Raw genomic sequence first — 22992 nt, 5'->3', positions numbered from 1 at the left:
TGTTTCTGGGTTCTTTGGCTTGTTGGCTGTGCATGTTGTCACACGGCAGCTTTTGGGCATTGTTCAGTTTTTTGTTATAAGCCAGAAATGACAAGGAGGCGGCTTCTCGCAATACAAAGTCAATGGAGACGGTTGGATTGATTTCCCCCCCGGTGGGCGTGGTTTTCAAATTTGCATAACGGCGCTCTGTCTCTATTGGTTACGTTCATTAAGGATCCGCCCACGATATTTAATTAATATTCATGAGCGAATCTTTTGTCATACGCACAACTATGCGCACAACCGGCGCAACGTCATAGAATGTCTCTGAACAGGTTCACGCCCACTTTTGGGGGAAATCGCACTAGACGTTCCATTGGCTTCCATTCAAAATAGCGGAACAAAGCAACGTTTTTAGACAGCCGGCAGTCGTAAATAACTTATGAAATCACTCAGATTAAACATGTTGAGTAATTATCTGTCCACCCTGCCGGCCATAGAGCGCGAAAGATAAATTAACATATTTAATTTGGTCAATATAAAAACATGTCTCTTTTATTCTCCCAGCATCAAATTTGTGTAACAACGCTCCCTATTGGCCAGAGGTGTCTTACCCGGACATTTACTCGTACCTCATCGAGTCAACAGGGAAGCAAGTGAATGATTTTACTTCGTATTTGAAAGTTACTTCGTATTTATTTATTATGTCTTTATATTTAGAGTAATGAGTGCCCTTTTCCGTCCAGCCATACAACTAACTGGCTTACCGGTATTTCCAGCAATCACTGGATGGCGTTGTTACACAAAATTTGACGCTGTGAGAATGAAAGGGACATGTTTTTATATTGACCAAATTAAATGTGTTAATGTACCTTTCGCGCTATATGGCAGGCAGGATGGACAGATAAATACTCAACATGTTTAATCTGAGTGATTTCATAAGTTATTTACGCCTGCCGGCTGTGTAAAAACGTTGCTTTGTTTGTTCCGCTATTTTGAATGGAAGCCAATGGAAGCGCTGCTTTTTTTATCCCCCGAAAAGGGGCGGTGACGAAATTTACAGTCAAGTTCCCGGATGTTCGAAATGTTTCCCACACGAACTCAAATCGTCATCGTCACATTTAAACTCTTCCTCTGAAGCTTCCAGCTCTGATTTATTCAGTTGTTGGTGTTTCTCTCTGAGGATTTTTGACGACTGAGGTTCGTGTTTGATGTACTTTCACTTTGACGAGAGCTGACAGGATTCATAGCTGTATCTTTAAAATGTATATATTTACACGTTTGTCTTCCGGTTTATCTTATTAATGTGAGTTAATAATGTGTTTAATGTAACGAGATTTTATAAATGATCTTCTCTAGACCGCAGTTTGTATTTACAGTAACCTGAAGTGAAGTTTTATTTCCTTTATCTTCCCTGTTGAGTCAGAATGATGAACTGCTGCGGTCTCGTCACTAAAGAAAATCAGCCAGGTATAAACTCACCTGTTTACTGTCTTTCATTTAAGCTGTTTATTTGACAGACAGACAGACAGACTGATTGTTGTCATGTTTGTTTTCTTGTCAGTTCCTCTGAAGAGCATCAGAGTTGAGGTGCAGGTGAAGAGTCATGTAGCTACAGTCACCTCCACTCTGCAGTATGTGAATGAGGAAGAGCGCCACCTGGAGGCCTTGTTTGTGTTTCCTCTGCCTGCTGATGCTGCTGTCTGTCACTTCAGTGCCAAGATCGGAGATCAGGAGATTGTGTCAGAGGTTCAAGAGAGACAAACTGCGAGTCCAAATGCAAACAGGAAAAGGCACTGCAGAATCACTTAAACATAATATGCATTTATTTACTCATATTTAAATTGTCTCCCTTTGTGTGTGTTGCAGGCGAGGGATCAGTATGATGATGCTGTGAGTTCAGGTCAGCAGGCGTTTCTGTTGGAAGAGAGTAAAGAAAGTTCTGATGTGTTCAGTCTGAGTGTTGGGTGTCTGTCACCGGGTCAGAACGCTGACATCACCATCACATACATCACTGAGCTCTCTGTGCAGGATGACCACTCGCTGCGCTTCTGTCTGCCTGCTGTACTCAACCCCAGATACACACCAGCAGGTACTGCACTTCAACAGCTGTCAACACTTTACAATAATACTGCACATTAACATTAACACACAAGATTAACAGTTAAACCACACATTTACAATAACACACAAGATTTACAGTAATATCACACATTTACAGTTACACACAAGATTTAAAGTAATAATTGAGTTTAAAGATTGTTTTTATAACACACACTCTGTGTCGTCCTCAGGTTCAGATGCTGGAATAGTTTCAGAGATTTCGTCATGTGTCTCTGTTCCCTACACTTTGACTCTTAGTGTTCATGTGAGCTCTCCAAACCCCATCTCCAAACTAGAGTCCAACTGTACTCTGGATCCTCTTGTGTTCCTCAACTCTGATCACACTCAGGCAACGGTACTGTGAAATTGTGTGTTTAATACAGTTGTTTGGTTTGTGTTGTCATAGAAAGCCTGTATTGATGTGTTTGTTTATTTGTGTTGTAGGTGAATCTGAGTTCTGGTCACAAGTTTGATAAAGATGTTGAGTTGTTTCTGTACTATCAGAATACCCATCAGCCCACTGCTATAGTGGAGGCAGGAGTGACCACTGCAAAACCAGGTACACACTACAGTACATCAATCTGATATAAACTAAAAAAAATTGTATACCTTAAGAACATAATACAATTATTTTTTAGATCTTCACATCAGTCATTGATCTCTTTCTCTGTTTCAGGTTCTCTGATGAGTGACCCAGTGGTGATGATAAGTTTGTACCCAGAATTCCCAGAGAAAGTGATGTCATCATTAGCATCTCAAGGGGAGTTTATTTTTGTGATTGACAGATCAGGCAGTATGATCTCAATGATGCATCATGGGAAAAGAGCACAGAAGCGTATAGAAAGTGCAAAGGTACAAATGAGTTTAAACATTTTAAATTTTAAAAATGTATTTGAATACGACTTTTTAATATCTGTACACATCTGTCTGTCTGCAGGAAACTCTGCTGTTACTGTTGAAGAGTCTGCCCATGGGCTGTTACTTTAATATCTATGGATTTGGTTCTCATTTTGAGTCCTTCTTCCCGTTAGTGACTAGAATCTAAATCATCTAAAGTTGTTATTTTGTTATATTCATCATGTGAGAGGATTTTAATGTTTGTGTCATTGCAGTCAGAGTGTTGTGTACAATCAGGACACAATGGATCAGGCACTGAAAAAAGTCAATGAAATGACAGCAGACATGGGCGGCACAGAGATTTTACAGCCTCTCAAACACATCTACAGTCAACCCTGTTACCCTGAATACCCCAGACAGGTGCATCACCTTAAAATACATCAATTCATACACGAAAACAAACCTGAAGCATTTAAAAAGACTGGAGTTTTCCAAATTTGTCAGGCTTTTCATTTTTCAGATGGTTAAGTGTCATTTGTAAGATATTTTCTCTCTGCAGTTGTTTGTCTTCACTGATGGAGAGGTGAGGAACACTAAAGAGGTTCTGGATCATGTGAGACTTCATGCTAAATCTCACAGGTACATTTCTCTTTATTTCCCAGTAAATTATTTAAGATTTGATGAATGAAATAAGCTGCTGTGTTTGAGTTGTTTTCATATCTTCAGGTGTTTCTCATTCGGGATTGGTGAGGGTGCAAGTACCGCCCTCATCACAGGAATGGCCAAAGCAGGATCTGGACACGCCCAGTTCATCACAGGCACAGACCGCATGCAACCCAAAGTGAGACTATGGATGAGTTTTAGTTTGAAACCAGAGAAGGTTTGAATCTGTATGACATTGTTTTATTTCTCTTCAAATGTTATCAGGTGATGGAGTCTCTCAGGTTTGCTCTTCAGCCTGCAGTGAACAAGATCTCAGTACAGTGGAAAGTACCAGATGGCATTACTGTTGACACGCTGTCTCCACCCATCAATGTGCTCTTTCAGGGTCAAAGGTCACTCATTTATGCCCAACTTAAAGGACAGGTGAGAACTTGAGGTTTGTGATTTTATCTTCTGTTCATGGGATTGTACAGGCCTGTTTCACACTGAGATAAATTGTTTTCATTTCATTTCTGTGTCATAGAGTTCAGAAAGCTCTGAAGGATCAGTGATAGTTCAATACAACCTGAAAGATCAACCAGTGACAAACCAGCTTCACTTCTGCCTTAAACCAACTGAGGACACTGGGTAAACCATTCTCTGAAAGCATGTGAAAAATTAGGTCATTCAGATGAATGCCTGTTTTGTGACATAGGTAACGAATCTTATTACAATAATACCGCTCCTTAATCTGCACTATCCAACCACAGCACTGCCATTTAGTGCAGAGAGACAGAGAGATAAATAATTGACAGCACAATTGAGTTTTCATTTCAACAAATCACCATCTAAAAGTGTAGTTTTCATATATCATCACCATTTTGTTATTACATTTAGAATAGTAAAAGCCTATTCTAAATCTAAAAAAATTATGAAAAAGTATATATCACCGGAAAGCTCTCAGAATGTAGTTTTCCTATTTCAAGAATGATAGAATTTATGTAGTGACAGTTTTGTCACATGACCCCGCCCCCCTTATGAATGCATATAAATGTTATATATTCATAACACTATATCATATTATAAATCTTCAAAAACCATGACAAACTATATATCATTGGAAAGCTCTAAGAATGTAGTTTTCATATTTTCAAAACCCTTTAGCAGTAATAATAATACAGTGATGGTAATTTATTAATTTGTGACAAAAATTTGCAGCAAACTGATTTTAACTTGAAATTTGGATCACAACTACTTGAGACTCATGGCTTTATGTTTACATTATTTCTCCCTCATATTGTTTTATTAATAAGGCTGGGATGTAATTTGGTATCTGCTTTGCAGATCTGCTTGTTCACATCACTCCAAACACGTTTAAATGTAAAAATATTGTGACTTTATTCTCATTATATATTGACTATCCTTAAAATATTATGACTTTATTCTCATTATATATTGACTTTATTCTTGAAATTTTACAACTTTATTCTCGTTATATATTGACTTTATTCTTGAAATTGTACAAGTTTATTCTTGTTATATATTGACTTTATTCTTGAAATTGTACGACTTTATTGTCGTTATATATTGACTTTATTCTTGAAATTGTACAACTTTATTCTTGTTATATATTGACTTTATTCTTGAAATTGTACGACTTTATTGTCGTTATATATTGACTTTATTCTCAAGGTTTTATGACTTTATTCTCATTATATATTGACTTTATTCTTGAAATTGTACGACTTTATTCTCGTTATATATTTACTTTATTCTCAAAATTGTATGACTTTATTCTCGTTATATATTGACTTTATTCTCAAAATTGTATGACTTTATTCTCGTTATAAATTGAATTCTTGAAATTTAACGACTTTATTCTCGTTATATATATATATTGACTTTATTCTCAAGGTTTTACAACTTTTTTCTCGTTATATATATTTACTTTATTCTCAAAGTTTTACGACTTTGTTCTCGTTATATATTTACTTTATTCTCATAATTGTACGACTTTATTCTCGTTATATATTGACTTTATTCTTGAAATTGTACGACTTTATTCTCGTTATATATTGACTTTATTTTCAGTTTTACAAATGTATTCTCGTTATATATTGACTTTATTCTCAAGGTTTTATGACTTTATTCTCATTATATATTGACTTTATTCTTGAAATTGTACGACTTTATTCTCGTTATATATTTACTTTATTCTCAAAATTGTATGACTTTATTCTCGTTATATATTGACTTTATTCTCAAAATTGTATGACTTTATTCTCGTTATAAATTGAATTCTTGAAATTTAACGACTTTATTCTCGTTATATATATATTGACTTTATTCTCAAAGTTTTACAACTTTTTTCTCGTTATATATATTTACTTTATTCTCAAAGTTTTACGACTTTGTTCTCGTTATATATTTACTTTATTCTCATAATTGTACGACTTTATTCTCGTTATATATTGACTTTATTCTTGAAATTGTACGACTTTATTCTCGTTATATATTGACTTTATTTTCAGTTTTACAAATGTATTCTCGTTATATATTGACTTTATTCTCAAGGTTTTATGACTTTATTCTCATTATATATTGACTTTATTCTTGAAATTGCACGACTTTATTCTCGTTATATATTGAATTAATTCTTGCCATTTTACGACTTTATTCTCGTTATATATATATTAACTTTATTCTCAAAGTTTTACGACTTTATTCTCGTTATATATTAACTTTATTCTCAAAATTGTAATACTTTATTCTCGTTATATATTGACTTAATTTTCAAAGTTTTACGACTTTAATTTGTTGTGACCTACAAATTTTAACATGTTACAATACATTATCTGTGGGGAATTTTGAGCTAAAACTTCACATACGCACTCTGAGGACACCAAAGACTTATTTTACACCTTAAAAAAAATCTCATAATAGATTTTTTAACATTTTTGTCAGATTCCTTACATTTTTGTCGATGTTTCTGCAGGTTGTCCATCCATCGACTGGTGGCCCGGTCTCTGATTCGCTGTCTGGAGCAGGAGGAGAGGACAGGAGGTGTAGATGTGGAGGATATGAAGAGGAGGATGGTGGAGATCAGTGTTGAAGCAGGAGTGAGCAGTGTTCATACAGCCTTCATTGCCATTAATAAACACAACAGAGAGGCTGTGAAAGGACCTCTGATACAGAGAAGAGTACCAACACAAGGTTAGCCATCTCATTGTTTGTTTCTGGATATGTGCATGAAATATATTTGCATTTATATCCAAATTTTAATTTTGGAGTTGCTTGTCTTGTCATTGACCGAAAAGTTGACAGAAATATCAAGATTTTGTCATAGGATATTATTTAATATAACTCCAATTGTTTTCATTTTAAGAAAGAATGTCAGTAATGTTAAAGAGTAAAATTTGAGAGAATTTCTGTGAACTTTTCCTTAAAGATGGTATTTGTTTCATCATGTTGTTCACCATATTGATATGTCTAACCAAACATTGTTTTAGGGTGGCAGATGGCCGGTGCTGGGCTACCATCGTTTTGTAAGACAAATAATAATTTTTCTCTTACCTTATATATGTTTTGTGAGTGTTTTAGTTTAAATTATAATTTGGGTTTGGATCTGTTTCCTAATATATATAAAAAAGTGTAGTTATAAATATTTGTATGTTGTGTTATGCTATTGCTGAGATATGAAGTGTCAATCCTTAAAATTAAAATTTTCTTTGATGGTGTAGATTTTATATGTTTACATTAAGATGTGATACTTATTTCTGTTTTAGTTATGTGTCGAAGTACCGGTATGTACAGTAAGTCCTCTTGCAGTCCTTGTATTACATCTCTCACTGTCTGACAACATATAATAGGCCACAATTTATTCATTTTATAAAGAAACATAATAATTTACATTACTATAGCTTTGAGCAACACATGCATCCCTTTAGAAGTATTAGGGTTTATTTGGTTAAAGGGACACTCCACTTTTTTTAAATATGCTAATTTTCCAGCTCCCGTAGAGTTAAACACTTGATTCTTACCGTTTTGGAATCCATTCGGCTGATCTCTGGGTCTGGCGCTGGCAATTTTGGCGTGGCTTGGCATAATCCATTGAATCTGATTGAACCATTAGCATCGGACAAAAGAATAACTAAAGAGCAGTGCGTAATATCATTACGTCTGCTGCAGCCATGTTACGGCAGCAAAGTCACTGATTATTACACAGGAATGAGAGTATAGTTCCTAGCCATATCTGCCTAGAAAACCACAACTTTTAATTTTCTGTCGGTCTTAGTACACGATGTAACTACAGAAGACTTAAGCTTAAAAAAAAGGAAAAATATCGAAACTCTTTGGTTATTTTTGAACGCAATGCTGGTGGTCTGGTCGGATTCGGTGGATTGTGCTGGGCTGTGCTGGGGGCGCTGGCGCCGGACCCAGAGATCAGCTGAATGGGTTTCAAAAATGTGTAAATCTGCATGTGTAAATCTCTAAAATCAAACTTTTGAATTAGATTAGGTACATTTGATATGTTCATATTTTTAAGATGTGTAATATTATTGTGTTTTAGTGTCAGGAACTGGAAGCTCCTGTTCTTCAAGTAAGTCATCTGGCACTCTTCATATAGATATCTCTCATAATCTCACAACTCTGGGCCGGATCTGCATGGAAGTTGGCGGATCCGGACCAGAGCTGTTGAACTAAATCCTGGACAGTTCTGTCAAAAAAACATTTTACCATTAATAATATGTGAAATTAAATGCTGTTTCAGGGATGCATAACAGATACTCGGAGGAATCAGCATGCTGTGAGTTTTCTTTGTATACAGATCAGATAATAGACCACATGGCATTCATTTCAAAATTATTTATTTACTGTAACTATATGCATAATTGTTATATTTTTGATTTGTAAATATTTATGTTACTTTGACTATATGTATTTTTTTTGCATGTGTTTTCTCTGCTAATGTCTGATGGCATGTCGTTCTGCAAAGCTTTAAACTTTTTTCTCCAGATTCTGCTCGATATGAATCAGCTGAATCACTGGATATTAAAAATATTTTGGGTGGGATTAGGGACAGATTCTGATTCACCACAATGGGGTACATAGGGCAGTGTATATTGAAAGTATTTGACCTCCTAAAATGCCCAAAATGTTGCATTTTTTTCTTGCATGTATTTTCTCTGCTAATGTTTGATGGAGCTTTGTTCATACTTTTGGATACATTATGTATCTTTTTTCCAGATTTTTTATCTGAATCTGTTGCACAAGCCCTGCGTGAATTACCGGATATTGACAATTATTCTCAGGTATTCGAAGAAAAGTATAGATGCAAGAGAAAGGCAGATTCTGATTTACCACAATGGGGTACGTAGGCCAGTGCATATTTGAAAGTATTTGACTGTTTATCCTAAAATTAGCAGAATTTTCTATTTTAATGACGATTAATCCAATATGATGACAAATCTCTGAGATCTCACACATGCAAGATACAATGAAGTGGCATGAACTTCACAGTTATGTACAATTGTGTAAACAAGCACTCATTCAGATAATCTTAGCATGCAAAATTTATTTTTGTCACTTTATAGTGCATTGCTCTGCAAATTACTACTGAACATAAGATTTTACCTCTTTATGTGTGTTCAGAAGAATCTGATCTCCATGATGATCCTTTACTTCAGCTGATTTCTCTTCAAAAGGCTTCAGGCTGCTGGGAACTGAACGCTGCTTTGGCTCGAGTGTTTGGAAAGACTGAAGATGAGCTGACCAATCAGAAACCAGCACAGGTGTGACATATGATTCAACATGATGAAATAATGAAAGATGATAATAAATGCATGTGTACGGTGTGTGTATTTGTGTTTACAGGTGGATGGGTCAGTGTGGGCCACTCTTCTGTCTCTCATCTGGTTATACGGCTATAAAATACAGCAACAGATTGAGTGGCAGTTTGTGGCCATGAAGGCGGCGTCATGGATCGGCTCTCAGAACGGTGAGATCTCCAAACCAGACGACATTCATCAGCAGATAAAGAGACGTTTGGTCAAGTATTAAACTAAAGTGATGTGTGTGTTTGTGTGTGTTTCAGTGGTCAGTCTGTCTCAGTGTGTGTGTGATGGGAATCATCTACTGGGATGTCAGGTGAAAGAAGAAACTTTGGGAATCTGAAGACTTCAGTGTTTCTACTTCCTGTGATGTCAGAAGGCCAAAGATCTCTTATGAATATTAAGTTCATTTACAGTATTAGCTGTTCAGAAAAACATGTTTTAGACACATTACTGTTTTTCTTGTCTAGCAGTGTTTATATTTCAGTTCAGTTATTAGATGTTGGATTAAGCTCTAGTCCCAGACTAGACTGAATGTGTGAGCTGTCCTAACTGAACACAGCTTACATCTTAAAATATATCAGTGTCATTGTTTTGTCTCAAGATACACACCAGTGATGTTTTTGAAAGGCTTGTTTAAAAAAAACACTTTCTAACAAGAGTTCAGTGAAACTTCTTAGTTTAAGACATTTTTAACTTTTGAAATGAAAAATAACCGATCTGAAAACCTTTATGTAAAACTGTCTGTTATTATTTTAAATGTTTTCAATAAAATTGTGTGTGTCCTAAACTGATACATGAGGTGAAGTGATAAAAGGTTTAATGTATATTCATACAACAGAAATGTTTTAAAATTACTCACCAGCTTAAGATATTTTTTTATTTAAAAACAATTAGCCTAATGTTTTGTCTTAACACTTGACTTTTTATTATATCCTATGTTTCTCTTTTGTTTATTGAATTAAATGTAATATTATGTACCCTTTTTTAAGATGCATTTAGACTCATTTTAATATTTCATCTTCTATGTTTGTTTTTTTATTAGTAATTTATTGGTATTTTTACAACTACTATTTTGAACTGTTAAATATTAACGAGGCCGCGCTTACATTGGTTACCTTCATTGAGGATCCGCCCACGGTATTTAAATAATATTCATGAGCTAGTCTTTCGTCATTCTAAACACACCCCCTGAGATTTAAGCACCGGTTTTCAGAAATATTTCCCACACGAAGCAGCTTTGATTTATTCATTACACACAGTTGTTGGTGTTTGTCTCTGAGGATATTTGACTACTGAGGTTCGTGTTTGATGTATTTTTTATGTATATATATGTATGTTAAACTATAACTTATATGTGTACATATTTAGATTTTTTAGTAAAAAGACTAATTTCTTTAGAATGATTAAATTATTTTATTTAGTTTTCCTGCTATTGCTCAAGTGAAAGGGGAGTTTACCCTAAAAACTTGACACATCAGTTTACATTTTTATACAGTTTTGAATATATACAAATATAAACAATACTATATACCTGTATTTTCTGGATGTATTCTATCAAAGAGACTGAGAAACAATTATATATGATCACTGTAACATTGCACAAAACTTGTAATACTGTTTTAATGTAATGATGACGATGTTTAAAAAAAATTCTCTAGACCCAAGAATGTACAGTAACCTGAAGTAAAGCTTTATTTTCTTATACAAAGTCAGAATGATGAACTGCTGCGGTCTCGTAACTGAACAAAAACTGCCAGGTATAAACTCACCTGTTTACTGTTTTATATTTAAGCATTTTATTTGACAGACAGACTGATTGTTGTTGTGTTTGTTTTCTTGTCAGTTCCTCTGAAGAGCATCAGAGTTGAGGTGCAGGTGAAGAGTCATGTAGCTACAGTCACCTCCACTCTGCAGTATGTGAATGAGGAAGAGCGCCACCTGGAGGCCTTGTTTGTGTTTCCTCTGCCTGCTGATGCTGCTGTCTGTTACTTCAGTGCCAAGATCGGAGATCAGGAGATTGTGGCAGAGGTTCAAGAGAGACAAACTGTGAGTCTATAAACAAAAGCATTTAAGCATAATTTGCATTTAGGAGTCCAAACACCTACACACACAAACTTACAAGAAATGATGCACAGAAGAAAATGGTGCCCCACTTAAAAAACCAAAGAAACCACAGATGTATCCTGTTTGTTTGTGGTTAAAGTTTTGCCTTCTTATTGCCCGAGAAATATACTTCCAAAATATTTATGTTAAGGCGCCAGAGTTAATATATTTAGCATTTATTTATTGTTATTTAAACTCTTCGTCTCTCCCTTTGTGTGTGTATCAGGCGAGGGATCAGTATGATGATGCTGTGAGTTCAGGTCAGCAGGCGTTTCTGTTGGAAGAGAGTAAAGAAAGTTCTGATGTGTTCAGACTGAGTGTTGGGTGTCTGTCACCGGGTCAGAACGCTGACATCACCATCACATACATCACTGAACTCTCTGTGCAGGCCGACCACTCGCTGCGCTTCTGTCTGCCTGCTGTACTCAACCCCAGATACACACCAGCAGGTACTGCACTTCAACAGCTGTCAACACTTCACTGTAATACCACATAACACATTTACAGGACCACAAGATTTACAGTAAAACACATTTACAGTAAAACACAACATTTACAGTAACACACAACATTTACAGTAACACACAACATTTACAGTAACACAAGATTTACAGTAATATTGCACATTTACAGTAACACACAAGATTTACAGTAATAAGTGAGCTTAAAGATTGTTTTTATAACACACTCTCTGTCTCTGTTATCAGGTTCAGATGCTGGAATAGTTTCAGAGATTTCGTCATGTGACTCTGTTCCCTACACTTTGACTCTTAGTGTTCATGTGAGCTCTCCAAACCCCATCACCAAACTAGAGTCCAACTGTACTCTGGATCCTCTTGTGTTCCTCAACTCTGATCACACTCAGGCAACAGTACTGTGGGCTTAATACAGTTTATATGTGTGTGTTTTACAGAGATAATGTTGTTTATTAAAGGCTTTCTTTATTCGTGTTGTAGGTGAATCTGAGTTCTGGTCACAAATTTGATAAAGATGTTGAGTTGTTTCTGTACTATCAGAATACCCATCAGCCCACTGCTATAGTGGAGGCAGGAGTGACCACTGCAAAACCAGGTACACACTACAGTACATCAATCTGATATAAACTCAACATTGTTTTTGTGCTTCACATCAGTCATCGTTTCAGGTTCTCTGATGAGTGACCCAGTGGTGATGATAAGTTTGTACCCAGAATTCCCAGAGGAAGTGATGTCATCATTACCAAACAAAGGCGAGTTTATTTTTGTGATTGACAGATCAGGCAGTATGGACTGGATGATGCATCGTGGGACAGAAGCACAAATGCGTATAGAAAGCGCAAAGGTATGAGTTTTTAAAGTGTTATGCATTTTTTCACCAATATTTGAATCTTTCTAAACGCAATTAAAAAATAAATTTTCATCTCTGTACACATCTGTCTGTCTGCAGGAAACTCTGCTGTTACTGTTGAAGAGTCTGCCCATGGGCTGTTACTTTAATATCTATGGATTTGGTTCTCATTTTGAGTCCTTCTTCCCGTTAGTAACTAGAATCTAAATCATCTATAGTTGTTATTTTGTTATATTCATCTTGTGAGAGGATTTTAATGTTTGTGTCATTGCAGTCAGAGTGTTGTGTACAATCAGGACACAATGGATCAGGCACTGAAAAAAGTCAATGAAATAAGAGCAAACATGGGCGGCACAAAGATTTTACAGCCCCTAGAACACATCTACAGTCAACCCTGTTACCCTGAACACCCCAGACAGGTGCATCACCTTAAAACACATCAATTCATACAGGAAAACAAACCTGAAGCATTTAAAAAGACTGGAGTTTTTCAAATTTGTCATTTGTAAGATGTTTTTTCTCTGCAGTTGTTTGTCTTCACTGATGGAGAGGTGGGAAACACTAAAGAGGTTCTGGATCTTGTGAAACTTCATGCTAAATCTCACAGGTGCATTTCTCTTTATTTACATTTCCACTTAATAGCTCATGACAGTAAATTATTGATGATTTGATTGATGATTTGTAACTTCAGGTGTTTCTCATTCGGGATTGGTGAGGGTGCAAGTACCGCCCTCATCACAGGAATGGCCAAAGAGGGATCTGGACACGCCCAGTTCATCACAGGCACAGACCGCATGCAACCCAAAGTGAGACTATGGGCTCTATCTTACACCCGGCGCAATGTGCGACGCAAGTGTCTTTTGCTAGTTTCCACCCTGTGCAATTATCATTTTCACGTTTAGCGCCATGTTGTTTAAAGCTCACGTAACACACGCTGTTTCTGCATTTCTGATGTTAATCTGGAGTACCTATAGAGTATTATATCTCCGAAGAGTCTTTAGTTTAATCAGATTTATAAAAGAAAGATTAGCTTTACCGAATCTTTCCGATAACGTACGAAAAAATGAAGGAGTTACTACCGCGTGTGGAGCGAGTACGAGTCATGCAACACTATACAACACTTATAACTTATGATTCACTACATGTTCGTGTCATTTATATAATATGCATGCGCATATTTAGAACATAAGACAGAAGTCTTGCTTACCGCATTCAACTCGTGACCCGGTTGGGAAAATCCAGCGCATCAAACACACACGCAAAACTCGGCTGCTACCCCGGATAATAAACTATATCTATTGTTTTCATAAGGCTGGATTTCTTCTCCTTACATCCAAAAACACACTTCTTCATTCGTGCCATTGTTGAGTTTTGAAATTAAACAAAGCTGTCGCGTAATGTGAATGTTTGTAAGTTCTAGCGTCTCCCACTGATTGATGGGTGGGCGGGGTTTTCCGGGGGAAGTGCCCATATAAAGAAGTGATTTGTATAGAAAACCCCTGAAATGTCAGTTGGACCCGTATTTGAAAAAAAACGTTCCAAACTTGTACGAACTCTGGCGAAGTGCATTCGGCACAGAAATACTCTGTAACACGTCCAACTGCTTTTTTGACAATTTGCCTACGTTTAGCACAAGGAAACAACTCTATAACTGTGTTAATAAGTCAGAATGCTTGAAATACCATTGAACCCCCCCTTTGAATAGCAAATGCATTTGCGCTCCCTTTTGCGCCCATGGGCATTCTGGTCTGAAAACGAGGTGTGTTCAGGCGCATTGTTGGCGCGTTGCTATTTTGAGGAAACTATAATAGACTTCGCCATTGATCAACAAAAACCTGGTCTAAAGTCTAAAGTCAATGGCACAATATGTTTTTTGTTATTTAAAGAGCGCATTAGTAATATGCGCCTATAAACGGGACGACAACGCGGGTTTGCTTATCACACACATGAATGCGCAGCAGCACAAAAACACATTTAAATATGAAAGATTAAAGGATTGAATGTAAAAGATTATTATTGATTCTCTTGGACATAAATGAGGACTGATAATGAGACGTTAGAAGGCGTGAAGAGCTGCTTCACCTGTAGCCTGGTAAGTAAATAAATGCTTTGCTTTAAACAAATGCATCTATTTTTAATTTTGTTTTTTTAATGCTAACTCGCGGATTTATTGTATTTGATGATGAAAAAACTCGTGACGCTGTCCAAGTGCTGAAACGTGCGGAGAGCCGTTTGTAAATTCTTTATCTCCTGTTTGTTATAAAATAAAGTATTTTTAGGGTACAAAACTTTTCTTACATACTTGTAAATTATTTTTTGATTATATTGGATAGCCATACATTTAAAGTAATTAAAAGCCTGCTTTTTTACTTCCATGGCTAAAAGAAAAGTGAAAAGTGAAAAACAACACAATTATTTAACATTAATCTTAAACTGGGGATCTTCTTCCTCCGCTTAGTTTTTCAATTTACAAAGTCTGTCATCTAAATAGGGATTAGACATAGCGCCAGCGCAACAGGCTTTTAAAGGGGATGAGAGTTGAGACTTTCATTGGTTTATTGCACGTTACGCCCAAAATACTCCCATTACTCATAAAAAATAGGACCAACCCTTTTCGATCATGCGATCGGCACTCAAACCATTTTTCCCGTTATGACATTGTTTTATTTCTCTTCAAATGTTATCAGGTGATGGAGTCTCTCAGGTTTGCTCTTCAGCCTGCAGTGAACAAGATCTCAGTGAAGTGGAAAGTACCACATGGCATTAAGGTTAACACACTGTCTCCACCCATCAATGTGCTCTTCCATGGTCAAAGGTCACACATTTATGCCCAACTTAAAGGACAGGTGAGAACTTTCAGCTTGAGGTTTGTCATTTTATCTTCTGGTCATGGGTTTGTAGATAAATTGTTTTCATTTCTGTGTCATAGAGTTCTAAAAGCTCTGAAGGATCAGTGAAGGTTCAATACAACCTGAAAGATCAACCAGTGACAAACCAGCTTCACTTCTGCCTTAAACCAACTGAGGACACTGGGTAACATAAACAAAGCACAGATTCATCCTGATTCAGACTCATTTAAGAACAGTCAGATTCTTTAAATCACAGTTTGTAAACTTTTCGTCAATGTTTCTGCAGGTTGTCCATCCACCGTCTGGCGGCCCGCTCTCTAATTCGCTGTCTGGAGCAGTACGAGAGGAAAGCGTGTGCAAAGGTGGATGATATCAAGAGGAGGATGGTGGAGATCAGTGTTGAAGCAGGAGTGAGCAGTGTTCATACAGCCTTCATTGCCATTAATAAACACAACAGAGAGGCTGTGAAAGGACCTCTGATACAGAGAAGAGTACCAACACAAGGTTTGTCATCTGATTGTTAAAATCACAGTTTTCATTTAATGTTTTTTACCTTTTAAAACACATATTTTTATTTTAATAATTTTAGATGTAAGGGTTAGATTACATTCATTCCTATGGATCCAAACAGGGATGAATTTAGAAGCCACCAAACACTTCCATGTTTTTCCTATTTAAAGACTGTTACATGAGTAGTTACACGAGTAAGTATGGTGGCACAAAATAAAACTTTTGTTTGGAGCCATAGGAATGAATGGGGCTAGGCTAAATGCTAATACATTCAAGAAGTGTTGTACAAAGATTAAAAGTGCACGCATTAAAAAAAGATAGGTATGTATTAATTTATAAGTTGAGAGAAGAACATAGTAAAAGATTGAAAAAAGGGTGGTGTTTTCCTTTAATCCAAGATTATAACAAACAAACATATACTCAAAATGCAAATCTTTATTAGTTCAAAAGAGCTACATTGCATCTGTGTATAACATACAACTGGTACAGTCATTATTCTTGTTTAGGTGTTGCAGAAAGAATTTGTCATTGTTGTAATCTAACAAATATTTATGTGATAGAAAATGAGAAGCACTTTCTGTATGTTTGTCTTATAGATCTACGTAAGAAATATTAAGTGAACTTGTTCTTGTCGGTAATGTCTGCAAAGATGTCAAATATTTGTGACTCGAATTATGTATGGCAGTTAGCATTGTATATAAACCAATGAATAAAACATTTAGACTATCTGCCATGTCATGTTATCTGTGGAACTATGGGCCGAGAGGTCATATATTCCTAAAAACTAAATTAAAAACTACATATAAAGTTTTTTGGTGTGTTTTAGGGATGCGCCGGCCAATAATGACTCAGTCATGTAAGAGAAACACACAGTAACTCTACAGATATTTTCTGCTTTGTTTATTTGTTGTGTTTGTATAATTGTGTTATTTCTCATGGTTCAGCAGTAAGTGTTAATTTGTGTTTTAGGTTTTATGTGCGTGTCCATGATGCCTCCACGCTGTGGAAGTAGAGAAACACACAGTCGCTGTACACAGATTTGTTTCTTTGTTGTGTTTGTATATTTGTGTTATTTCTCAATGTGCTGACATGGTTTAGCAGTGTTTGATAATAACTGGTTGTTTGTGTTTTAGTGGGGTCCATGCCGAACAGGCCTATACACGTGAGGTCTAATGCATGTGCAAGTAAGAGAAATATAAAAGTCACTGTACAAAGATTTTTATTTATTTATTATTTAATGAGTTGTTGTGTTGAGGGTTTAGCAGTGATATTTAAGAAGCTGTTTTATTTGTAGGAGATATGAGTGCAGATTATTCCCAAGCGTTGATGTTAGATACAAACACTTTCAGCATGAAGAAACTTAAAGGAGCTTCATTACCGAAAAGACATGGTTAGTCTTCTCACAGTTTGTGTCTGGCATAACATTTTCATCACACGCTTGAGGTATTCGACCAATCACAATGCACCGGATAGTTGGCCAATCAAAGAACACTGCACTTTTCAAAACTATGAGCTTCAAACAGCAAAAATCTGAAAAATTTTGGCTGCTCTGGTCTCCCCTTTGGGAATATATGAAAAGGTTTTTCTAATGACTACACATGATCATTTGTTTTTCTTTTCCTTTATCTCATACTTACAGTTATTATAATAATGTGAGGTGGTGTTAATATTTCGAAATTGTGTTTTTCCAAGTCCTTTGGCTTTTTTATTTTTCCCTATATCAGCCTTTTTTCTTGTCATTTTCATAAATTTTTTCAGATTTCTTACCACTGTCTTAGTTATAAAATTACTGTACCCTAATACTGTTACTGTCAATGTAATTCTATTGGCAAATAATAATAATAAAAAAACGATGAGCTTTGTAAAAATCAACGGGTTTCATAAAGTCAGGGCATGAGGAGCAACAAAAATGTATGTTATGTGGAAATTATGTTTTTTTTAAACCTTAAACCGCGTAAACACATTGCATTACACCAAATACACAAAATAATGTATTTTCAGGGTTTTAACGGGTCCTTGAAATCCTTGAAAGTTTGTGAATCTGGGGGAAATAATTTAAAGCCCTGGAAATTTTTTGAAAATATACATATATACACTCTTAAAATGAATGTGTTAAATTAACACATCTTGTGTCTAGTTAAGGACAACACATCTAGTGTGTTGTCCTTAATTTAACACATCTCTGTGTTGTTTTTGGAGCAGCACACTTTGTGTTGTTTTGGCAGGTCTTGTGTTGTCCCTTTTATTTATATGAACTCTAAATCAGCACGAAATGACACATAATGTGTTAAAATTAACACATAATGTGTTGAATAGTTTGACACAGAGCAATGTGTTAAAATTGACACACCCTGGATGTGTTGGTTTTGGCTCATTGCTTTGTGTTAAACTATTTGACACATGTTTTTAACACATTAGGTGTCATTTAAGTTCATAAAGAATGGGGGGGACAACACGGGATGTGTTGGAACAGCACGGGGTGTGTTGTTCCAAAAATAACACAGAGATGTGTTAAATTAAGAAAATGGAATATTCCTTTAAAGCCTGTAAGTTTCCTCCCGTTAGCATTGTATTGTGACCGAATCTTTCAAACATAATAAGGAGCGTCACATTTTCGGCTGACGTCAAAGGTATTCAGGCCAATCACAACGTACAGATTAGCTGACCAATCAGGGACAAATCCGTGTGTTTCAGGAAGAGAGGGAAATCTGGAGCTACAAAATGTATGGTGTGTGGAAAATAATGTGTATTTTTAACCATAAATCATGCGAACACATTGTATTATACAAAATGCACAAAATAACGTCGTTTTTTAGCAATTAAATAGGTGCCCTTTAAATAAAAAGCGTATATTTTGCAAATTAAAAGTCCTCGTCACTGTTTTGCTTATTATGTTTTAGTGATGTGAATTAATATTTTTAATATTACTGCAATGTTGTACATGTTGCATTTAACTTTTGTATTGGTTAATTTTAAATACTGTTCAGTAGTTTAATCTGCATCAATGTGTCATATTTGTTTAAATAAAATGATAAATATCTAACACCATATTTATTTTTAAAAGTCTGAAGGGTCTCAGCTGTTGTGTTGGGCTGACAAGCGTCTAAACATCTCATTTTAGTTCGCTTCGTAGACTTCAGAGGCTGCAGCCTTCAAATACTGACTCTTGCCTTCAAAGTCCGCGCCCTTAGAAGGATACTGCTCATGAATTGGGATGCACCCATAGTTAAATTTGTGTATATAATTAAACAAGTTTATATTTGGTAACTTATCAATATGTGGAATTGTATAGATATTTTAGAAATGCTTCAGGCTGACTCTCTTTTAAAATGCGGTAAGAATCTGATTTAATTATGCTTTTGATTGCAGTTTGTTACTAATCTATAGTAGTTTATATGTGAGAGGATTTACTGTATTGTGTTGTTATATTTGTGTTTTTTCATCTAAATGAGATATTTCTCATAGGACTGATGGATATTCTACCTGTACAAGAACAGAAGACTGGAATTATGACAAGTAAGACAATAAATAAACACTCTCACTATTTAAAATCTATAAATCACAAAACTTCATCTGGTTAATTGCTGTTTTCATTTACAGAGGCCAGAAATTTATTTCGTCGTAATTCTAAAAGCAAGTCTGTACAATCTGACCAGAGAAGCTGTCAAAGCAAACAAGACGGTACTGAAAATACAAACACACAAAGATCTTTACATTCATATCTCATTTGTCACACATTGTTAGCTTGATATGATGAGCAATGTTTGTATTCACCAGAATCTAATCCTGAGATGAGCTCTGATCTCCATGAGGATCCTTTACTTCAGCTGATTTCTCTTCAAAAAGCTTCAGGCTGCTGGGAACTGAACGCTGCTTTGGCTCGAGTGTTTGGAAAGACTGAAGATGAGCTGACCAATCAGAAACCAGCACAGGTGTGACATATGATTCAACATGATGAAATAATGAAAGATGATAATAAATGCATGTGTACGGTGTGTGTATTTGTGTTTACAGGTGGATGGGTCAGTGTGGGCCACTCTTCTGTCTCTCATCTGGTTATACGGCTATAAAATACAGCAACAGATTGAGTGGCAGTTTGTGGCCATGAAGGCGGCGTCATGGATCGGCTCTCAGAACGGTGAGATCTCCAAACCAGACGACATTCATCAGCAGATAAAGAGACGTTTGGTCAAGTATTAAACTAAAGTGATGTGTGTGTTTGTGTGTGTTTCAGTGGACAGTCTGTCTCAGTGTGTGTGTGATGGGAATCATCTACTGGGATGTCAGGTGAAAGAAGAAACTTTGGGAATCTGAAGACTTCAGTGTTTCTACTTCCTGTGATGTCAGCAGACCAAATATCTCTTATGAATATTTAGTGTATTTACAGCAGTGTTGAGGCTACATACTCAGATTGATGGCTGGCCCACCCAGTCAGAAGAGACACAAAATAAATGAAATCACGCATAAATTTACAATAATCTCTTTAATAATAATTGCTCAAATACGCATAATTAAGAAATAAATAACTATTTATATAGGATGTTTACTATTTGTTTACCGTTGTTTTTTTGTGTTTATTTTCTTTATTTGTTCTTAAATTATTTTCCTTATTTCCATTATTTGCTGATCCAAATATTATTCGTTCCATGACTCAAAAAACGTATTGTAATCTGTAAAATTGTGTAATTTAAGAGTAGCCATTGAGGTCCACCCTATTTCACTAGTCCCAGACTAGACTGAATGTTTGAGCTGTGCTACCTGAAAACATTGTTTGCATTGTCATTTTTTTTTTTTAAATATATCAGTGTCATTGTTTTATTGTCTCAAGATGCACACCAGTAATGTCTTTGTAAGGCTTGTTTAATGAAAATGATCTGAAAACCTCTATGTATTGTGCCCGTTATTTTAAATGTTTTCAAATAAAATTTGTGTACCCTAAACTGATCCATGAGGTGAAGTCATAAAAGGTTTATTGTATATACATCCAACAGAAATGTTTTTTTTAATAGGCCTATTACTCACCAGCTTAAGATAAATATAATAAATTCATTATTTTATCTAAAAATAATGAATGTTTGTCCTTAAATGTTTAACACTTTGTTTTTTATTGCATCCTATATTTCTTTTTTTCTTTAATGTAATATTATATACCCTCTTCTAAAATGTATTTACATTATTTTTTAACATTTCATCTAAATCTTATTCGTTTTTATTAGTATTTGAAACTGCTGAATATTAATTAGGGCGGGCTGACATTGGTTACGTTCATTAAGGATCCGCCCACCATATTTAATTAATATTCATGAGCGAATCTTTAGTCATAGCAAGATTCCCGCAAATGTTTCCCACACGAACTCAAATCGTCATCGTCACATTTAAACTCTTCCTCTGAAGCTTCCAGCTCTGATTTATTCAGTTGTTGGTGTTTCTCTCTGAGGATTTTTGACGACTGAGGTTCGTGTTTGATGTACTTTCACTTTGACGACAGAATTCATAGCTGTATGTTTATAATGTATATATTTACACATTTGTCTTCCGGTTTATCTTATTAATGTGAGGTTATGTGTTCAATGTAATAACGAGGTTTTATAAGTGTACTTCTCTAGACCGCAGTTTCTGTGTACAGTAACCTGAAGTGAAGCCTTATTTTCTTGTAACGTTACAGAGTCAGAATGATGAACTGCGGTCTCGTGACTGAACAAAAACAGCCAGGTATAAACCCACTTGTTTACTGTTTTTCATTTAAACTGTTTATTTGACAGACTGATTGATGCATAAGTTTTGGATAGGAAGATAAGGGAATTTTTTCGGCGGCCACCACCCCAACCAAGCTTCCCCTTACTACATTTATATATAACTGTAGTAAGGGGACATCTAGTGTACATATCTATAAGTCTTAAAAAGTGAAGCCTCTGGCTCTTTGAACCCCGCCCTCTCCATTCAAACGAATGGGACACTGCTCTAAATAAAAAAATGATTTACACTTCCAATAAAAGTTTCAGAAAGATGGTTTTGGTCCTTCATGTAGTTTATATCACGCTGATGTATGTTCAATTGTTCTTTTTTGTGATACGTTTTATTTTAGCTAGTAATTTGATGCTTTAGAAACGGGGCTTGTGGTTATGATTGGTGTAGTTGAATTGGGCGCGCGAGAGTTTGGTCAGAAGTTTGATACCGTGGCTCCGCCTCTGGCTCCACGGACGATTTCTTCTGCGCATGCCTTGGCTCCAAACTGACGTTTTACGTAACATGACTGCGACCATGGTCGGACATTTTTGCCTTCAATTCATTATTATGGAGGGAGTCAACATTGCGTCGTCCATCTTTTTTTACAGTCTATGATGTAAGCAGGTTCAAGCTCACCACGCCCTTGTTATGATCTCACCACACACTTGGTACGAGCTTAGTTCGTCCCCTCTATCTCCGTTGGGATCTGCCCACTTTTCTTGGATTCTTCAAATATTGGCAGTGGGTGGAGTCAGGCTCTGACCAGGGGTTTAGTTAATCTTTAATTCGAGTAAAGTAAAGCACAAACAGTTCTGTTGTCTAACGTCATCGTATTATTTAAAGCTGAAACTTTAAAGCTGAATTATATTCAGCTTTAAAGTTCTGCATAATTAAGGGCGTGGCCACTTGAGTGAGGGGTGAACAGCCACTGCGGTCACTAGTTAGGCGGGCATGGTTTCAGCAACCAGACACCTCAGCTTCACCCATGTCCCGCCTCTTTACCCATTTTCGGATATCTGCGAGTGATGCGGGGGTGCGTAGAAAAGTCGCTTGTTTTGGGCCTGGTTGCTTATTTGTCTCGC

General features: G+C 36.0%; 3 protein-coding genes across 4 annotated transcripts in view; all 3 read left to right on the top strand.

Annotated features, from left to right (window-relative positions):
* Nucleotides 1–1024: 1024 nt before the first annotated feature.
* On the top strand, nt 1025–10186 carry LOC129433110 (von Willebrand factor A domain-containing protein 5A). Its single transcript, XM_073868924.1, has 22 exons — nt 1025–1179; nt 1406–1449; nt 1544–1746; nt 1849–2071; nt 2274–2437; nt 2527–2641; nt 2759–2934; nt 3020–3108; nt 3195–3339; nt 3479–3558; nt 3646–3760; nt 3847–4005; nt 4106–4209; nt 6557–6774; nt 7071–7106; nt 7347–7373; nt 8132–8161; nt 8333–8368; nt 8809–8931; nt 9214–9353; nt 9436–9559; nt 9656–10186. Exons 2-22 carry the CDS (start codon nt 1407–1409, stop codon nt 9733–9735), a joined length of 2430 nt encoding a protein of 809 aa, XP_073725025.1. The 5' UTR covers nt 1025–1179; nt 1406; the 3' UTR covers nt 9736–10186.
* LOC141349259 (von Willebrand factor A domain-containing protein 5A-like) overlaps nt 1207–22992 on the top strand; it is a 31707-nt gene continuing 9921 nt past the window's right edge. Inside the window, exons 1-2 of one of the 2 annotated variants that reach the window (XM_073868905.1) lie at nt 1207–1231; nt 21849–21895. In XM_073868905.1, coding sequence (XP_073725006.1) covers nt 21856–21895 — 40 coding nt within the window. In that variant the 5' untranslated portion in view covers nt 1207–1231; nt 21849–21855. Of the gene's footprint in view, nt 1232–21501; nt 21638–21848; nt 21896–22992 lie in introns of those variants that run through there. The other variant, XM_073868904.1, reaches the window with a different exon arrangement.
* LOC141364351 (von Willebrand factor A domain-containing protein 5A-like) lies at nt 11086–21127 on the top strand. Its single transcript, XM_073868920.1, has 21 exons — nt 11086–11152; nt 11239–11441; nt 11725–11947; nt 12206–12369; nt 12455–12569; nt 12643–12818; nt 12924–13012; nt 13099–13243; nt 13352–13431; nt 13516–13630; nt 15512–15670; nt 15754–15857; nt 15960–16177; nt 17153–17212; nt 17317–17367; nt 17478–17573; nt 19649–19699; nt 19784–19864; nt 19961–20115; nt 20198–20321; nt 20418–21127. The coding sequence occupies exons 1-21, from the start codon at nt 11110–11112 to the stop codon at nt 20495–20497; spliced, it is 2532 nt and encodes an 843-aa protein (XP_073725021.1). The 5' UTR covers nt 11086–11109; the 3' UTR covers nt 20498–21127.

This window comes from Misgurnus anguillicaudatus, chromosome 6 (assembly GCF_027580225.2).
Source record: "Misgurnus anguillicaudatus chromosome 6, ASM2758022v2, whole genome shotgun sequence".
Lineage (NCBI taxonomy): Eukaryota > Metazoa > Chordata > Actinopteri > Cypriniformes > Cobitidae > Misgurnus > Misgurnus anguillicaudatus.
This window is presented reverse-complemented; position numbering and strand designations above follow the sequence as displayed.

Coding starts and splice junctions, on each gene's coding strand:
- LOC129433110 (XM_073868924.1), top strand. CDS start 1,407: ATGATGAACTGCTGCGGTCTCGTCACTAAAGAAAATCAGCCAG. Junction 1,450..1,543: donor CACTAAAGAAAATCAGCCAG/GTATAAACTCAC, acceptor TTTTCTTGTCAG/TTCCTCTGAAGAGCATCAGA. Junction 3,340..3,478: donor ACCCTGAATACCCCAGACAG/GTGCATCACCTT, acceptor TTCTCTCTGCAG/TTGTTTGTCTTCACTGATGG.
- LOC141364351 (XM_073868920.1), top strand. CDS start 11,110: ATGATGAACTGCTGCGGTCTCGTAACTGAACAAAAACTGCCAG. Junction 13,631..15,511: donor CAGACCGCATGCAACCCAAA/GTGAGACTATGG, acceptor AAATGTTATCAG/GTGATGGAGTCTCTCAGGTT. Junction 16,178..17,152: donor GAGAAGAGTACCAACACAAG/GTTTGTCATCTG, acceptor TTTGTGTTTTAG/GTTTTATGTGCGTGTCCATG.